At 45.6% G+C, this 18,062-nt stretch overlaps 1 protein-coding gene across 2 annotated transcripts in view; it reads left to right on the plus strand.

The window, feature by feature from the left end:
• Positions 1-823: 823 nt before the first annotated feature.
• The window catches only part of LYPD1 (LY6/PLAUR domain containing 1), a 35,202-nt gene continuing 17,963 nt past the window's right edge, over positions 824-18,062 (plus strand). Inside the window, exons 1-3 of one of the 2 annotated variants that reach the window (XM_051849634.2) lie at positions 824-1,017; positions 1,145-1,185; positions 2,566-2,703. In XM_051849634.2, the coding sequence (XP_051705594.1) occupies positions 959-1,017; positions 1,145-1,185; positions 2,566-2,703 (238 nt within the window). In that variant the 5' untranslated portion in view covers positions 824-958. Of the gene's footprint in view, positions 1,186-2,565; positions 2,704-18,062 lie in introns of both variants that reach the window. The other variant, XM_002712411.5, reaches the window with a different exon arrangement.

The following is an 18,062-nucleotide window of genomic DNA, read 5'->3' on the forward strand; positions in this document are numbered from 1 at the left end:
AGTACACTTAAAAACTCGTGGCTTTCGGAGGGCAGATTGAAACTGCCATCCTTTTAGAGGACAGGGATGGAAGACCGCAGACCCTGCTCCTCACCCCCGATTTGCCTGTGTAAAGAGCGGGCGGCGGTTGTCGTTGGGGCGGCCCCTCTCCTGGGCTAGGCGACCAGGGTGGCTTTGATCACCCTCCAGCAGTGCGCGCGGGCGGGCGACAGGAGGGAGGCGAGGGCGAGCGCGCCAGGCTGGGCAGGGTCCCCAGCACACCCTCTCCTATCCTGCCACAGCCGAAGCCCAAACCCGTAATGAACCGATCGCCACAGGCTTTTCGCAAGAAGAGGCGGCGAGGCCGCACGGGACACCCCAGGGAGATTACGAGTGTGCAACTTCAGCAGGTGCGCGGCAGCGTGCCCCCTGGCCCGCCAGCTGCCGGGGACACCGGGCCTCAGCTGTGGCAGCGCTCTGGACGCTGTTGCTGGGGGGTGTCGGCCGGCCCCGGAGTGGGGGTCGCACGGGGCGCGGGTCCAGCCCAGTGCTTCGCGTTCTTTCCCCACCACTCTGGCCCCCGGGGCGACGCTCAGCAAGTCCCTGCGGCACCTGCTGCGCCCTCCTGGCGGAATCCCCAACCTCCAGACTCCCTACCTCCCTTCGGAAAACTATAGACCTCCCCCGCGCCTACCCTGGAGCTCCTTTCTCGGGAACGTGCGAAGGCTGGAGAAGAGGACGGCAGGAGGGGGTGGGGACTTGGGACCGTCTCGGCCTTCCCCGCCCCAACTCGGCAGCCGTCACGTGGTGCCTGGAGCGGGCGGGAGGAAGGGAGGGAGAAGAGGCGAGACTTTTTGGGTGCTGAGGATCGCTAGTAGTTCCTTCAGTCTCAGTCGCCAACTCTGCAAGCGCTGTCCTCGGCCCCGGAGCGCCAGCCAGAGGAGCCGCGCGACCCGCAGCCGGGAGCCCGGCGCGGGCGATGCGGGCACCGCGGGCGGCACCTGCGGCTCCTCTCGGCGGCTGCGGTCGCTTCGGCGGCGGCGGCGCGGGCCCCAGCAGCTTCGGCAGCCACAGCCGCTGCGGCCCGGTGAGCCTCAGCCACGGGCGCTGCCTCTAATGAGCCTGCCCGCCCCCGGCCCCGCGGCTCCGGGACGATGTGGGTCCTCGGCATCGTGGCAACTTTTTGCGGATTGTTCTTGCTTCCAGGTAAGAAACACCGAGAGGCCCGCAGCGCGGCGGGGCATGCACACTCCATCTACCCGGTGGCCCCCTGGCTCCCCGCGAGCCGGTCTCTCTGGGGTTGCTGGGGGCTGCCCAGCGGGAGTTCGACGCTGTCGATCGGTGCACAGCGGCGCTGTACTGGGAAAGTCTCCAAGTCCCGCGCGGCAGGAGGAGAGCAGGGAGTGGCGGATTTGTGAAACTCCGGGATGCAGCTGTTCGGGCTGCACCGTGGAGAAGCCGGGCTGGGGAGGAGCGAGGGTCTGAGCCCTGCTGGCGAGGGGGAAGGGGCGACACTCTGAACCCCTCCAAGTTGCAAGGCGTCTCTGGTACCCCGTGGGAGTGGCGCCGCCGACAGGTGAGCTGCGCGCTGGGCAGCCTACGGTCGGGGCGAGTGCAATCGGTGTGGTGCTGGGAGAGGCGCGCCGGGCCCGGCGTTAGCGCTTTGGGGCGGAGAGGGGGTATCGCGGGCGACGCGATCTAGACAGAAGCTCGTAGATCCGAAGAAGCTACTGGGCTGAAGCGAAGAGAGGAGCAAACGTCTAGCTCTCCCTGTGCAGTTCGCCCACCGACTCCCGACCGAGCTCTGTAGAGCTGGGAAACCTGCCGCCGATCCTCGCCACTGGATGCTCTGAAAACGAGGGCCCGGGGAAAGCAGGCTGCGGCGTCACGGTCCCGGGTGGCAGCGCGGACAACACAGCACTCAGGCACACACACAACACACAAACACGTACACACACACACACACACACGTGCGCGCGCGCCTCCTCGCACCCACTGCGGCCAGCTCCGCCGCTGCTGGTGTGGTCCAGGAGAGCAGCCAAGGACCCCGGACTGGGGACTTAGGGCACAGAGCTCTTGACATTGCGCGCCTCCTCTCTAGGTTCCCCGCCGTAGCCGCGCAGAAGCCACAGCTTTTAAAAATTAAATAAATAAAACTGCTAAGGCGTTTGCGCGAGCAATCATCAATGGTGCCAAAATAGTAATTAAGTAATTTGTAACCAATTAGCAATTAGGCAAACCCTTTGGCATTGACTGAAGCTGACTCAAGTCTCTGGAACTACCTCGCTCTTCAGGTTGTAAATCGCCCCCGCCCCCACCCCCTCTGAACTTCTTGGGAAAAGGCTGCTGGTGTGTGGAGCTGGGATCCAGGGCTCCTGGGCGGTATTCTGCCTTATCCGTCGGGACCCCCGAGTGCCCGCGCCGCCCCCTGCCGGCTTCAGCCTCATCCAGCCCTAACTATTTGCAGACCCTGGAGTGCGGAGCTCCCAAACGTCCCAAACGTCCCAAACGCGGGCAGGGGAGGTTCTCCGGGGCTGGGATGGGCTCTGTGGAGCTGGATCTGAACTGACCTGGTCTGTCTCGCAGGCTTTGCGCTGCAAATCCAGTGCTACCAGTGTGAAGAATTCCAGCTGAACAACGACTGCTCCTCCCCCGAGTTCATCGTAAATTGCACGGTGAACGTCCAAGACATGTGTCAGAAAGAAGTGATGGAGCAAAGCGCCGGTAAGAGCCCTGTGCTGGCCCCTCTGCTCCGAAGCCTGGGACCGGGAGGGCCGTTAAATTACCAGAAAAGGGACTGGCTTTGATTGAATGCACACACAGTGGTTATCGCAGATTTACTTTTACAGTGCTGGGGAAATGAAGAGGTCTAAGTTGCTTTAATCTCATTAGCGTTAATTACCAGGGCTTCTCCCCAAGCGACTTGGGAGGGGACGAGCGTTTAGATCAGCGAGGCTCCTCTTTACTTACTCCTTTCACTTCCCTCTGCTGCAAGCCGATCAGAGGGTAGAGAATACACGGATACCCAACTCCGGCTTAGGCATCGACATGAGCCTGTGAGCTACGTCATCCTGAAATATGGAGCAAGTTGAAGTTCCCAGAGGTCAGAGCTTGAAAAATGTGTTTTGTCATAGAGCCTTATCATATTTCTTTGAAGAATGCCATACGCTCTTTATTTAATTTTAGAAGTAATGCTTCAAATTCTAAGCACAAATTGCTAAGATCTTTCAAAGGAAGGCTTTTCACAGCCCCACCAGCTGAGCTGCTGGCGGGCTGAGCAGAGGGCCTGGGTATGATGCAAACAAAGGGGTTCTTCTGGGAGCAGACCTCCCTGACTGTGGATGACAAAATCTCCCTAGCTCCACCCACCAACAGTCTTATCAGAAATCAAAGACATCCCCTCCCACCCACCCCCCTACAAAGTGTAACTGGAATTTTAGGAGAATGTTTGGAGCTGTTACTTCAAATCCAAGGTCAAACCCATAAAAAGAGATTTTGCCATTTGAAGGATATTGAAAGATGGGAAAATAGCCTTTTATGATGAATGATATTGAATGAACCTAAGTCTTGTTCAGTGAACTGCCTGTAGAGCCCTGTGAAGTCATTGGAACTTGTTATGTGATTCCCTTAATCCAATGGGCAAAGACTAGCAAAGCTACTAGTCTTTAAAGCCAACACCTTTAGAAAGTAGTCACTTCTCAGAGGAGGACCCGGAAATGTCTTGATGCTCACCATAGGTGTGTGTTTGTGGTGGGGGAGGGGTGGTATTGCTAGGATGCTCCCTCTGCTCTGATGTGATGTTAGGGAGGTTTTCGGATCTGTTCTTCATAGGGCATGATTGGCCTAGGTGCGAGTCTTCTACCAAAATCTCTCTTAAGGGAAGTCTAAGACATAACTGTTCATAAGAGTAGCTTGTCCAAGAAAAACAGCAAGCATTATTTTGGGATGTGGGATTGGGGTTATTATAAGTATAAAACAAGACTGAAATTGAGGGATGATGATTATTCAGTTAAGATCAACATACATAATTTTGACAAGTGATTTCTACTTCTGTTTTGTCTGATTTTTCTTGAGAAGAAAGCAAGAAAGAAAGAAAAGAAAAGAAAGAAAAAAGAATATCCTACCATTCTACTGGAGAGGTTGCTGTGATTTTAGTTGGAACCACTGTCAGTACTTCATTGTGACTTTCAAATATTTGCAGCTTTCTTTCAGAGTCATTTAGAGCCAGACAAAGCAAGGCTGTACCATGGGTACGTTAAGAATGTCTTCAGGCCGGCCCTGCAGCTCACTAGGCTAATCCTCTGCCTTGCGGCACCGGCACACCGGGTTCTAATCCCAGTCGGGGCACCGGATTCTGTCCCGGTTGCCCCTCTTCCAGGCCAGCTCTCTGCTGTGGCCAGGGAGTGCAGTGGAGGATGGCCCAAGTGCTTGGGCCCTGCACCCCATGGGAGACCAGGATAAGTACCTGGCTCCTGCCATCAGATCAGCACCGCGCGCCGGCCGCAGCGCGCGGGCCGTGGCGGCCATTGGAGGGTGAACCAACGGCAAAGGAAGACCTTTCTCTCTGTCTCTCTCTCTCTCACTATCCACTCTGCCTGTCAAAAAAAAAAAAAAAAAGAGAGAGAGAGAGAGAATGTCTTCAGCATCCTTGAGGCTATAGTTTGACTGGGTATGCTGGTTCATCACCAGGGATGTGGTTGAGAAATCGATGTGAACTAAATTCCATTCAGAGGAGATCCTTTTTCTAAGAGACCTTTCTTCCTCCCTGAAAGTTTATCTAAAATGAACATCAGTCACTGCTGAATCAAAGAGCTTTCTCTTTTTTTTTTTTTTAACATTTATTTATTTATTTGAGAGCCAGAATTACAGAGAGAGGGAGAGACAGAAAGAGACGGGGGTCCTCTATCCACTGATTCACTCCCCAAATGACTGCAATGCCCAGAGCTGGACCAATCCAAAGCCAGGAGCTTCTTCTGGGTCTCCCAAATGGGTTCAAGCACTTGGACCATCTTCCACTGCTTTCGTAGGCCATGAGAAGGAAGCTGGATTGGAAATGGAACAGTCAGGACTCAAACCGGAGTCCACATGGGATGTCAGAGCCACAAGCAGAGGCTTAACCTACTGTGCCACAGTTCGGTGGGCGAACTGCACAGGGAGAGCTAGACGTTTGCTCCTCTCTTCGCTTCAGCCCGGTAGCTTTAAAGTTTGAGAAATAGGAGCAGTGGAGCAATTCAAAGAAAAATCCTGTTATGGGACAGGATTCGCAAAGCATTCTGAGTCTGATTCAGTAGAAACCAACCAAATGTGTTTGTTCCACTGTCCCAGTGGGGTTGATGCTCCCAAAGCACTTCCATTTCAGGTACAGATATATGTTAGAGAGCTATAAATTTTATTTTTGCCAGTAGGTGTGGCGAGTGAGCCTAAAACTTTGTGAAATAACCATAAGGCCAGCAAGCTCTGAGCATCTGGCTCTTTCATAGGAGCCTTGTGCGTCATGCCTCATGAAATCTGGTAGTTCCCTTTGCAAAGCCCTTGTTTCCCTGTGCTGTTGCTGACCCACATTTAACTCTATTTCATTGTCGTCTTCTCCACTCTGGAGAAAGAAAGTAATGCCTGGAAAATAACACCATTAGAAACTGAAGTCAGGGGGCCGGTGCTGTGGCATAGCAGGTAAAGCCACCACTTGCAGTGCTGGCATCCTATATGGGCACCGGTTCGAGACCCGGCTGCTCCACTTCTGATCTGGCTCTCTGTTATGGTGTGGGAAAGCAGTGGAAGATGGCCTGAATCCTTGGGCCCCTGCATCTGCATGGGAAGACTCCAAGGGAGCTCCAGGCTTCAGATCAGTGCAGCTCCAGCTGTTGCAGCCAATTGGGAAATGAGCCAGCTGATGGAAGACCTCTCTCTCTCTCTCTCTGCCTCTCCTCTTTTTGTGTAACTCTGACTTTCAAATAAATAAATAAATCTTTAAAAATAATTGAAGTCAGAATATATGTCTATATCTGTAGATGATAGATAGGTAGGTAGGTAGGTAGATAGATGATAGATAGATAGATGGATAGATAGATAGATGATAGATAGATAGATTTTAGCTTGATCAATACCATGATGTACTGGGAGTCTTAGCATTCTAGAGCTGGAAGGGTCTCCTGAGTCTTAGTTGAGGGTGCTTATGAGAATCTTCCTGAACATTTGTTCAACTCCACATGCCTGAGTCCCCACCTCGAAGAAGCCCATTTCATAAGGCTATGGAATTTCTCTCTGGCCTTTTATAAGTTCCCAAGTGATTCTGGGAGGCCCTGAGTTGAGCATTGCTGATCAGAACGTTTTGTTGTTGTTGTTGTTGTTGTTGTTGTTGAGGAAGAAACAAGGTCCAGAAAAATGAAAAGCTGTTACCGAGAGGTGTTTGCTACTGATAGGTGCTTCCTGGGCCAGCATCTCTGCTGGAATACCACGCACAGTAATTCTTATGAAGGAGCCTGCAAACATTCTTGGAGAATGAGTATTATGAAAAAACTATGCATGGAATTCAACATTTTTTGCATCAAAATAAACATCTTTTAATTCCAGTTTTCCATGAATTTTTTGAAACCATCCTTATTACAGTAAAATATACCCTCAGGTTTGTCTGAAAAGATAACCCAAGAAAAATTCATGAGAATTTAAGTCAGTTTTAATCATTTTCCCCCAAACCAAGTTCACATGACAGACTGACGGGACAGGCCATGAAGTGGATGGCAAAAGTATGAGAACCAACCGGTAGGATTTTTAAATTTTGAGTGTTGTGTAAACTGGTGTTTGTCATAGGCATAGAAAAACCAAGGCATTAACTGGACTAAGGAATTTTAATGAACTAAGCCAGTCTGACATTAAGCAGTAATGAAAGGCATTCTCTTTCCAAAAAAATACCAGCAGTGCAGTCTGCCCAGGCCTTCAGTTAGTCCTTTCTGGATTAAGTCTGCAAACTCAGCTCTTATGAATTTTAAGGCAGGAACATTTAATTTTCAATTGGGAAGTACATTCAAAATTAACCTTTACCTATCCCCAGAGTGGCATTCCTGTTAGAGGCTTAGATCGTTTTCCGTGGCTGTTTTTCTTGTTGGTCATTTATGGAATAATAAGGCATGGGCTTGGGGGGATGGGAAGTTTGGTTCAGCTACTCTCATTGTCCTCACTAATTGATATTTAAATGTTTGCATAACTAATGACTTGCTCTCACCAGCTCCATCCTTAATGAGTTAGTGTCTATTTACCAGCACCCTTAATAACGTTTCTCTTGCTCTTGCTTATTGCTCTCTGAAAAATATTTCAGATATTGATTCTCATTTCAGAGTAGAAGCCCCCTCCAATACGAATTTTTAAACCAGGGTATAAAGAATGTGAATTTGCATTTGTTTGACAGTGCAATCTTGTAATTAGAGTTTTTCCTCTTGACTAGATACAGTGAAAGGGGCATAATTTAATTTTTATAGACTAGCCAATTTCTGCCCTTAGTAAAATATAGCTCTGTCAGTGAGCAAAATGTTACAGGTTCTCCTAAACCTTATTTAAAAGTTAAATGAAGTATATTGAGAGAAAGTTCATGGTCTGAATCAGTAACCTAATCGATCTCTTCACCCATCCTTTGCAACATGCATTAATCTATTTGTCTGTTTTGCAATACAAGAGTTACTGATTTACATGCCACATTGCGTCTACATTATGGCTGTATAAGTAATGGCTATTTTCCTTTTGGATTAGGTAGCTGCTCATTAAGTTGGGCAGAGATGGCTCCAGGCCTTGAACAGGTTTATTTTATGCTTTCTTTTCTCATGAGCTAAATAAGAGAAAGAAAGCAAGAGAGGACTAGATGTCCATAAAATAACTGCTGATCCACTCTTAGGAAGAAGTAATAGGAAGTTATCCACAGCCAATGCTTTCTCAAGTCTGTGCTCTCTTTAATTTCATCAGCATTTAAAAATCATAGGCTCCAGTTTGTCCTTGGGTGCACTTGACAGGAAGGAGGTATTTTTTGTGAATCAGTCTGTATCACAGTTCCTTTGTACCTGAATTCTTTGATTTGAGATGCATGCATACACTCAGGCATGCACACAAACACACACACACACATACTCACACACATATATTTGGAGATACCTCAAAAATTTTATGTGAACTTCATGTTATGAAAAACTATATAGATGTCATATTTTTGCACCAAAATAAACACAAAATTTTATAACATTTTTTTCTTTTATTTGAAAGGGAGAGAAACAGAGACAGGGAGCTACCTTCCATCTGCTTCCCAAATGCCCACAATAGCCTACACTGAGCAGGTGGAAGCTAGGAGCTAGGAACTCATTGCAGGTGTCCTCTATGAGCAACAGGGACTAATGGCCCTAAGCCATCACCTCCTGCCTCCCAAGGTGTGCATTAGCAGGAAGATGGAATTGAAAACTGATCCAGGACTCAAACCCAGGCACCCCAGTATGGGATACAGGCATCCCTAGTGGTATCCGGACCACTGTGCCAAATGCCCACCCCTAAATTTAAATTTTAATTATATTTTTCCACAAACTTTTTCAGGTATCTTTATATGTATGTGTGAGTGCGTATATTTTTAGATTTTTGCTTGTATACATTTGCATACAACCACATATGCAATTCTTGTATGAAAAGTGAAATACTGTCTTTCTTTGCCATTGTTCTCATTGGAAATGAGTTAATCCATGCTATGTTATATGCACAAAGACATTTCCTCTTTTACAGAATGACCATGTTAGGGGCACCAGCCATACCAGTTAATCTTCCTGTGACCCCTCCTGCCTCATAATGCCTGTCCTCCTACCAGAACTCTCCTGTGACCTACATTTTGAGTATCTCACCTAGCAAACTTTCTTGTTTTAAAGCTTATTGTTTTCATTTATTTAAAAGGCAGAGTGGCAGAGGGAGAGAGAGAGAGGTTGTTCATCTGCTGGTTCACTCCCCATATGCCCATAAGGCCTGAAGCTGGGAACACTGTCCAGGTCTCCCACATGTGTGGTAGGGACCCAAGTTCTTGAGCCATCATATGCAGCATCCTAGTTTACCCATTAGCAGAAAACTGGATTGGAGGAAGAGGTGGAACTCGATCCCAGGCACCCCAACATGAGAGGTGGGCATCCAAAGCAGCTTACCCCACCATACCAAACTTACTTTCTCACCCCCTCAACCCTTTTTAGAACCTGTCAGATGGGCTATGGATTATGCTCACAAATAAAGTGCAAAACAAAAATCCCAAAATCACCATAGTGTACCTTTGACAAAGGAGACTTCAGCAGGTTAAGAAACTTTTAAAAAGATTCAGATGCCAGGAAAGATATCCTCAACTGTTAACCCTGGCCCTGCTCAAAAGGCCTTCATATCAACCTCAATCAAATTAGGAGTTACCCAGGAGGAGATTCTGGGCAAGCAAAGTCAATCTCACAGCCTCCTTTCTTGTTGGGATGCTCACAGAGTACCTTGCTCTTTGGGGCAAGACATTTTGCCAAAAGGTTTACCCGCAGGGTTCTCAGCAAGCATCCAGGTCTTTCGTGGGGCAGGCAGGGCTGGCTTGGGAGGAAGGATTGGAGGGAACATCAGATGTCTTTAGTCCCGCGGACTCTCCAGTAAGCTGAGCATTTGTTTATGCTAACTTTCCAGCTGAACAAGCAGCCGGTGCTGACCTCCCGTCTCCACAGATGAAACGCTTGAAGATTGATCCAGCTCTCCCATAACACTAATTCCTCCCACCACGATTTCATGAAAGCTTCCATCATTGATGGTTTTCCTAATGAATTTAAACAGAGAGGCTTCAAAGCTGTTTTTTTTTTCCCCCAGTGAGAATGAAACGAAAGATGAAAACAAAACACACCATTGCCTTTGAACTTCGAAAAGAAAATCCACTTCCCTTACACACTCCTGAAACAAAATCTGAAAACTTCAGTCTCTCTCCTTCATCCCCTCCTCTCCTCCCGTTACTCCTCTCCTCCCTTCCATAATTCTGGAATGATGACTGACTTTGATGCTAAAGCCCAAAGGTTTCTTAGCACACTGTACAGGGGGACCCAACACCCCAGCCCTTGCTTTGTGCTTGTTCAGTGGGAAGGGTCTTCAGCTGCATTAGCAGGGAGCACCCATGTCCCAGGCTGCCCACGCGTGGTACCTTTGAAGAGGTTACTAAATGTCCCAGGGGCTTATCTTCCTCTCCTGCAAAGTGTGGAAAGAGGCTGCCTATTTTCTTAGGAGATACAGCAGTAGAACGAGAAATGCAATCATCTTAAAGGAATCCATCTGCAACTGGAAGGCTGCCTGGAGTTGCAGGGAGTTGCTCGTCCCCTGGCTCTCCATACCTGCCTCGGAACGCTGGTCCACACAGTTTAGTTCGAAACTAAACACTGTTTCCTCTTTTCTCACATGGGGGAAATCCCAATTTAGCCTTAATTCCTTACAATAGGGTCCTCATAATCAATCCAGTTTGTCCGCAGTAAAGCAATATTCTCATTAGATGCAGCATGAACCTGAGACACAGAGAGGGTCAGCAGTTTGCTTAAGATCACACAGCCGGTGGGAGTGAAATGCAAGTGCTCTTTTCTCAGTCACTATGGTGCCATTTTCCAGTTTATTTTGGCAATTTTATTGACAGTTTCATCAAGATATTATTCACATACTGTAAAACCCAACCTTTAAACTATACGACTATGTGGTTTTAATATATTCATAGTTTTACAACCATCACTGTTATCTAATTCCAGAAAATTCCATCATTCAGAAAGAAACCTTATAACTTAGCAGTCACTCTCCACTTCCCCCTCTACCATGTTGCTGGGAACCACTCATCTACTTTCCATTTGTGTGCAATTCCATATTCTGGATATCTCACATAAATAGGATCATACACTATGTGGCCTTTTGCAACTCACTTCCTTTGCTTAGGATAAAGTTGTGCTTCATCCTGGCCATTTCCCATGTGCCATAAATCTTTCCTCTTGCTGGTGTAGGAATCTAAAGAGAAAGCTCCAGGCTGATAGGCCCTAACTTATAGAGTGGGGTGGTATGAGATGGGATGGAGTGTGGTGAGTTGTGAACTTACAACTCCATTGGCTAGGGCTGATATAGCAGTTAAGACTCTGCTTAGGACATCTGCATCCCATATCAGAGTGCCTGGGTTCAAGTCCAGGCTCTACTCTTTTTTTTTTTTAACTTTTATTTAACAAATATAAATTTCCAAATTGCAGCTTATGGATTACAGTGGCTTTTCCCCCCCATAACTTTCCTCCCACCCGCAACCCTCCCATATCCCGCTCCCTCTCCCATTCCATTCATATCAAGATTCATTTGCAATTATCTTTATATACAGAAGATCAATTTAGTATATATTAAGTAAAGACCAACAGTTTGCACCCACACAGAAACACAAAGTGTAAAGTACTGTTTGACTACTAGTTATAGCATTAATTCACAATGTACAGCACATTAAGGACAGAGATCCTACATGAGGAGTAAGTGCACAGTGACTCCTGGTGTTGACTTAACAAATTGACACTCTTGTTTATGGCGTCAGTAATTAACCTAGGCTCTTGTCATGAGTTGCCAAGGCTATGGAAGCCTTTTGAGTTTGCCGACTCTGATCTTATTTAGATAAGGCAGTAGCCAAAGTGGAAGTTCTCTCCTCCCTTCAGAGAAAGGTACCTCCTTCTTTGATGGCCCGTTCTTGCCACTGTGATCTCACTCTCAGAGATCTTTCATTTAGGTTTTTTTTGTTTGTTTTTTTGTTGTTGTTGCTGTGTTTTTTTGTTTGTTTGGGTTTTTTTGTTTTGTTTTGTTTTGTTTTGCCAGAGTGCCTTGGCTTTCCATGCCTAAAATACTCTCATGGGCTCTTCAGCCAGATCCGAATGCCTTAAGGGCTGATTCTGAGGCCAGAGTGCTGTTTAGGACATCTGCCATTCTATGAAGGCTCTACTCTTGATTCCAGCTTCCTGATGATGTGCAGATAGCTGGGTCCCTAAGACTTGGACCTGCTTGCCAGCTAACAGCTTTAGGCTGGCCAGCCCAAGCTTGGCAGCTAGCCATTTGGGAAATAAACCAGTGAATGAGATCCCTCCCTCTCTCTCTCTCATCCTTTCTTTCTCCCTCTGTCCCTTAGAATTAATTGCTTAAAAAACAACTCCTTTGACTAATAAGCCGGTTTGCTAAATTGAACTAAAAACCTATGCCAAGAGCATATCATTCCAGTGGAAAGAAATTCATGCTCATCATGCATGGGCTTTGCTGAGCCCTGGACTGTCCATTCATTAAATAGTTCATCTATTTTCCTTTGGGGAGATCTTGAATGTTTGTGCTGAGAATCCTCAGGCTCACGAATGGACTGTTTCTGCTGCCTAATGTCCTTGTCAGTGATCCCAACTGCCCATCTCCAGTCTGACCCCACCCATAGGCCTATGTCCCAAGAATCAGACAGTTCCAAGGTGAAAAGAGACCTTGCTCTATCTGGTCTACAGCTTTCATTTGACCAATCCATACCCTGTGGGGACAGAAAGCAGTCTTCTTTCCTGCAATCTTGAGCATCTTCGTCAGTTCACTTCTATTTATTTTCTTGAGTAGATTTCAAGGCACAGCAGATTAAGAAATGTTCTGGAGGAAGACTTTAGTTAAGGAGATCAGAAGCTGCCATGGTTTCATCATCTACCACAAATACCTTGTCCATACCTTGTAGTTGTCACTGTGGCAGAAGCAACTATATTGAAGGAGTATCAGGGAGAGTTTCTGTGAGAAGACAGTGTTTCCTCCCATGGGCACCCTGTAAGAGACTCTATTGATAACTTAGGGACATCAATCAAATTGGGAATTAATCAGCTTGCAAATAAACCAAAGAATTATATATGCCAGTAATTCTTTCCCGACGTAAACTTAGGGTTGTGACTACATTGTGATTCACAGACACAGTTTTCATAGGCCAGAGCTGTAGGGCATGTTCCCTTATTAATAAATTGTTTCCAATCTTCTGATTGCCTTAATGCTACAAAGCCAAGCAGGAGATGGACCGAATTAAGTGCTTGAGATAAGGTGAAACCATCGAGGGCTTGTAATAAATTGCTTTTTTAAAAGAATGTGTTAAATAGAGTAAAGCAGCCTTGGCTCAAGCTATTGACTTCAAGGAGTTTATGGCTTTGCAAATCATGAGCAGGATGCAGATGCAAACGTGATAAAGTGTTGTATTATTTTAAGGAAGTTGTGATACTTGGTCCAGTGCATTTCATTTCTCACTGGACATGGACAATAGCTTTTTATGTTTTTCTATTTCTTGGACTTGTTCACGAGTGCAGTGGAATGACTGGAGACAGTGCCAGAGGCGGGTGGCACCAGGCGCACAGCTCTGCGCCTGCCGTGGTCCATGCGTGCTGCGCGTGGAATGAATGTGAATGTGCAGAGCAGCTGACAATGCCCTCCAAGGAGGCTAGTTCAGAAAGCAACAGTAGGAGCAGGTTTATTGAGTAACACTGGGCAATGGGTTTTATACACTGTTTTACTGCTTATGCACAATCTCAGGAAGCACTCTGGCATTTTAAGAGGACCTGATTAGAAGTAGCAAGGGAGTGGGCAGGTTGAGTAGTTTTCCACCCACTGAAGACATCTAGACTGGGAGTGCAAAGGGATCTGAACTTCAAAGTGAGGAAGGTGTTCTTTGGAGAGTTTCAAGCCCTTCAGAGGGAAAGGCAGACAAAAGGCGGAGCTGCACCTGAAGACTGATGAATTAACTGACTTTTAATGGAGCTGCACCTGGAGACTGATGCATGCGCTAACTTTCTCTGAAAGGCCCGACAACTTCCTATTTTGCTGTCACTAGCTGATAGAAGAGGAAGAAGGATAAAAGTAAGCTGAAAGCAGGAGTTTTGCATCTGAGTGGGTTAAGATGGACAGACTAAACAGACCCCTGTAAAACCCAGGTCTGCGTGTAAAAGCCAGCCAGGGCCCTGCTCACCCGTCCTGTGTTGGGAAGCATTTCTAGCGATCGGTGCAAGTGATGACAGGAGCAGAACAGAAGGATGTTCTGACAATTTTATACTTCATCAGTGTTCGCCAGCCAGTGGTTTGCTTGGCACCGGATCCTTTCAGTATTTTAGAGTATCTTTTCCTATTCAAATGGAACCACAGCTCCATTCACTAGAGACCATTTGTAGTTTTCATATCTATACACAGATTCCTGAAAGGACACTGTTGCCCACTCCTGTTCTCTCTCTCTCTCTCTCTCTCTCTCTCTCTTTTGCTTTCTCTGTTTCCCTCCTTGCCTTCTCCCTTCCTCTCTCTGTCTCTCTCATATACACACACACACATACTTCCTCACTGATAAGTAAATACATAAATTCATCTAATAAATATTTGCCAAATGAGTCTACTGAAGAAATCGACTTTCAAACTAAAACATATTTATCAGCATTTTAAAATAGTACAGCAGATATAAAGGAGGTTAAATTCTTCCCAGAAGAAAAATAGATGGACAATTAGTTCAACATGACTTTTGCTTTTTAGTTAACTTACTAGTAGCTGACTAATGCTGGTTAGTAACACTGGCCATTTAAGGATTCACTCTGAAATATATCCACCCCCAAGTTTTCTAGTTGGTCCACTTACTTTCCAGGCTGACCTGGCATTGTTTTGGATAGGAGTGTTTTCAGGAAGCATAAATACACCCTTTACAGGACCTGGCACCCAGCTACCTTGGCAGTTAAGCCAGCTGGGGGAACCAGGCCACCACCAGTCAACCCTCTCAGCTGGAACTCTGTTTCCCCAAGGACATCAGCCCTGGTCAAGAACTCCCTTAGAAAGAAAATCTTTCCACATCGTCATACTCTCCACTCCAAACTTCTGGCCCCAGTCTTCTCCCAGAGAGGAGATGCTAGTTAAAAATGCACATAGAAATACTCCACAAGACACAGACAATTCAGTCTTTTAGGGAGGTTATACTCCTAAACCATTTAGTATTAGGCAAATTAAACCACAAAAGGAAGCAAAAAATAAACAAATAAACCTAAGTCACAAAACAGTATATTATTATTACTCTCTGTTTTGCCTTTATACTGTTTCACTGGGTTCTATGAATTCAACTAATTATCTATATCTTTGCCCCTTTTATTGAGTATCATTGATATCATTGCCATGCTAGTGACAAAACCTGGATGCCATTCTCATGTTGAAGCCTAAAGCTGCAATCTCTCACAGGTACCACATAGCATTTTGGTGCATCCCCTTCGTCAGTCTATGGGGCACAGCTTCAAGAGAGAATTAACCAGCTCTTCAGGCTTCCACTCTAGATCGCTCTTCCTGTATCATTTAACAATGTTTTGCATGGCAAATAACAGGGCCATGATCCATGAAGATATTGTTTGCCTAAGCAGATAGTCCACAAGTATACGGTCTTGTGCTTATGTCCACTGCTCAGTGACGTCATCAGAGGCTCACACTTTCTCCACTTGCCTGCTTACTTTCCTAAGCAAGTTGGCTTTTTGTACTTAGGCTCGTTGCTTCTTGGTCACAAGCTGAGCACTGTATTCTAGTTGCAGGAAAGGGATAGCCCTGAGGAGCTTTCCCAAAGTTCCTGTCCCCCCAGAGTTCTTCTGATCTTGCAATGGTTAAAACATTGTGTCATGACCATGAGTAGCCATAAGGGCAGGGAGTGAGTGTCAGTTCTCAGGGTTTGCTGAATCATTTTTAGGAAATTCACATACAAGATCGGGGCAATCTGAGCACTGTGCTTCCAGGGATCCCTGGAGAAAACTCAGGGATAATTTTCTGTCCTGAACGTCACCCATTCTTTGGCCTAAATTGATCACCCAAATGCAGAGTTCAAGTGCCTTTATCCTTGGATCACTGTTGCAATTTGGAAAGGAAAGAAACACATACACAAATATACTTCAGACAGTTTGTGGAAAATGGGCTTTAACGGATATATTATTTTGAAGCAAAAATATGTTGAAATACATGCATGGTTTTTTCATAATATGCATTTTCCATGAAGTTTTAGAAGACCTTCATATACATGGATTTAAAATTTTATGGCACCAAAATAAACATATTTTAAATCCATTGCCTATGAACTTTTTGAAGTACCCACATGCTAACAGGTGATAGTCTGAAGTTAAGCACATATATATATATATATATAATATATAATTCTAGAATTCTGATACTCAGAATGCTGAGATACAAGATTATAAGTAAATATTCATGTGAGGATATTTTCTGCAGAGCAGAGAGATGTGTTTGTGGTGCAAATACAAGGGTGCTTTGGGTTCAGTGCTTAGTTGTCCTTGGTTTATTCCATCTGGAACCATCATGCCAGCAAAGACTCCATTTTTTTTTCCATATGGGTGAATTTGTATGCAAGAAACTGATAATGAATCTCTGGGCCACCCTATGTTAATCTTACCATTTGAGAACAATAATCAGAAGGACATCAAGGCCAAAAATGCGAGAGCACAGTTTCATTAATCATTGAAGGGTACTACTAGTACTGAGATAATAAGTCATAAATATCTGTCCTCTCTATCCCCCATGGCAAACCAGAGCACCAGGCATCAGTTGAGCAAAGTAAGTGACTGCACAGAGAAGTTCCCTACTCAGAAAGTTAAAAATGAGCAGAGAAATCCATATCTAATGTGAGACTAAAGTAAGACCAATGATTGGGATCATACATTATGGGTTGGTTGTTTGCTTACTATAATTAAATTGGCACCAGTGGTTAACAGCCTTGAAAATTAAACTCAACTCCACAACAACAACAACAACAACAACAAACTTTTGAAAACAGTAATCAACATCCCCTGAATAATGAATATAGCTCATCCCTGTTGAAAGGAAAAAAAGGATGTGTTCTTGGCATATCTTGCCTGTGCTTCTTCTATTGTTATTGTGTCTACTCTTGTTACAAATACATTTAGTTTTACCCTAGGGCATTGCAGCCCCTTAGTGCTTTTCTCAATTTTGGTCCCACCAGACAGACTAAGATGGGCCAGTGTGGATGTAAGGTTCAGAGCTTACAGAATTTCCTTTTATTTTTGGCCTTTCTGAAATGGCTGTTAGTGTTCTTGTTTTGTTCCTGTGGCTACCTGCACCTCGAATGGAGGGGGCTTCTTTGTTTTTTAAGACATTCATGTTCATCTTTTTAAAAATAACAATTAAGAAAATGAAACAAAATGGGGCCACCATTGGGGCGCAGCAGGTTAAGCAGCCACCTGCAAAGCTGGCATCCCATATGAGCATCAGTTCAAATCCTGGCTGCTCCGCTTCCTATCCAGCTCCCTGCTAATGATCCTGGGAAGGCAGCCAAAGATGGTTCAAATGCTTGGGTCCCTGCCACAAACATAGGAGACTCAGATGAGATTCTCAGCTCCTGGCTTTGGCCGGCCCAGCCATTTGGGAAAGTGAACTAATATATGGAAGATCTCTCTTTGCCTCTCCCTCTCACTCTCTGTAGCTCTGCCTTTCAAATAAATAAACAGATCTTTAGGAAATTTAAAAAAAAAATTCATATCCTTAGCAAAGGAAAAGTCCTTAAGAAGTAGAGCACAAGTTATTCAGAAAAGAACTACCTTCCAGGTCTTCTTTCTTCATGTCTGATAAATGGTGCCATAATGGCAGTAAGGAGACCCAAGTACAGATAAATTTTCTCTTCCTGAATTCTTTCTATTTGAATGCAGAGAATGTCAGAATTCCTCCTGGTGTTCTTTAAGAGGAAAAAAAAAAAAACAGATCGAATATCTTTTTTCATGTGGTTTCTTTCAAAGCTCAGTGAAAATGCATATAGTTCATTCCAATTACCCATTCGCAAGCATTTTTCTTTGAGGAGCTGTTCTATTCCTGCATAGAATATTTATTGTGATGTAATCATAACTATGGTGCAGTAAGTATTGGTTACTTTTCAAGTACAGGAAGATTAGTCTCACTTCCAGACAGGCATTCACACAAGTAGCAGTTTGCCATGGAAGTTCCACTTCAGAGCTAAATTGCATATGGGATGAAATGTAATGTACCATTTAAAGGCTCTGTTTAGAATTCTCCATTTCTCTACCTGCAAAGAGAGCAGAAGC

The sequence above is a fragment of the Oryctolagus cuniculus genome, chromosome 3 (genome assembly GCF_964237555.1).
Source record: "Oryctolagus cuniculus chromosome 3, mOryCun1.1, whole genome shotgun sequence".
Classification (NCBI taxonomy): Eukaryota; Metazoa; Chordata; class Mammalia; order Lagomorpha; family Leporidae; genus Oryctolagus; species Oryctolagus cuniculus.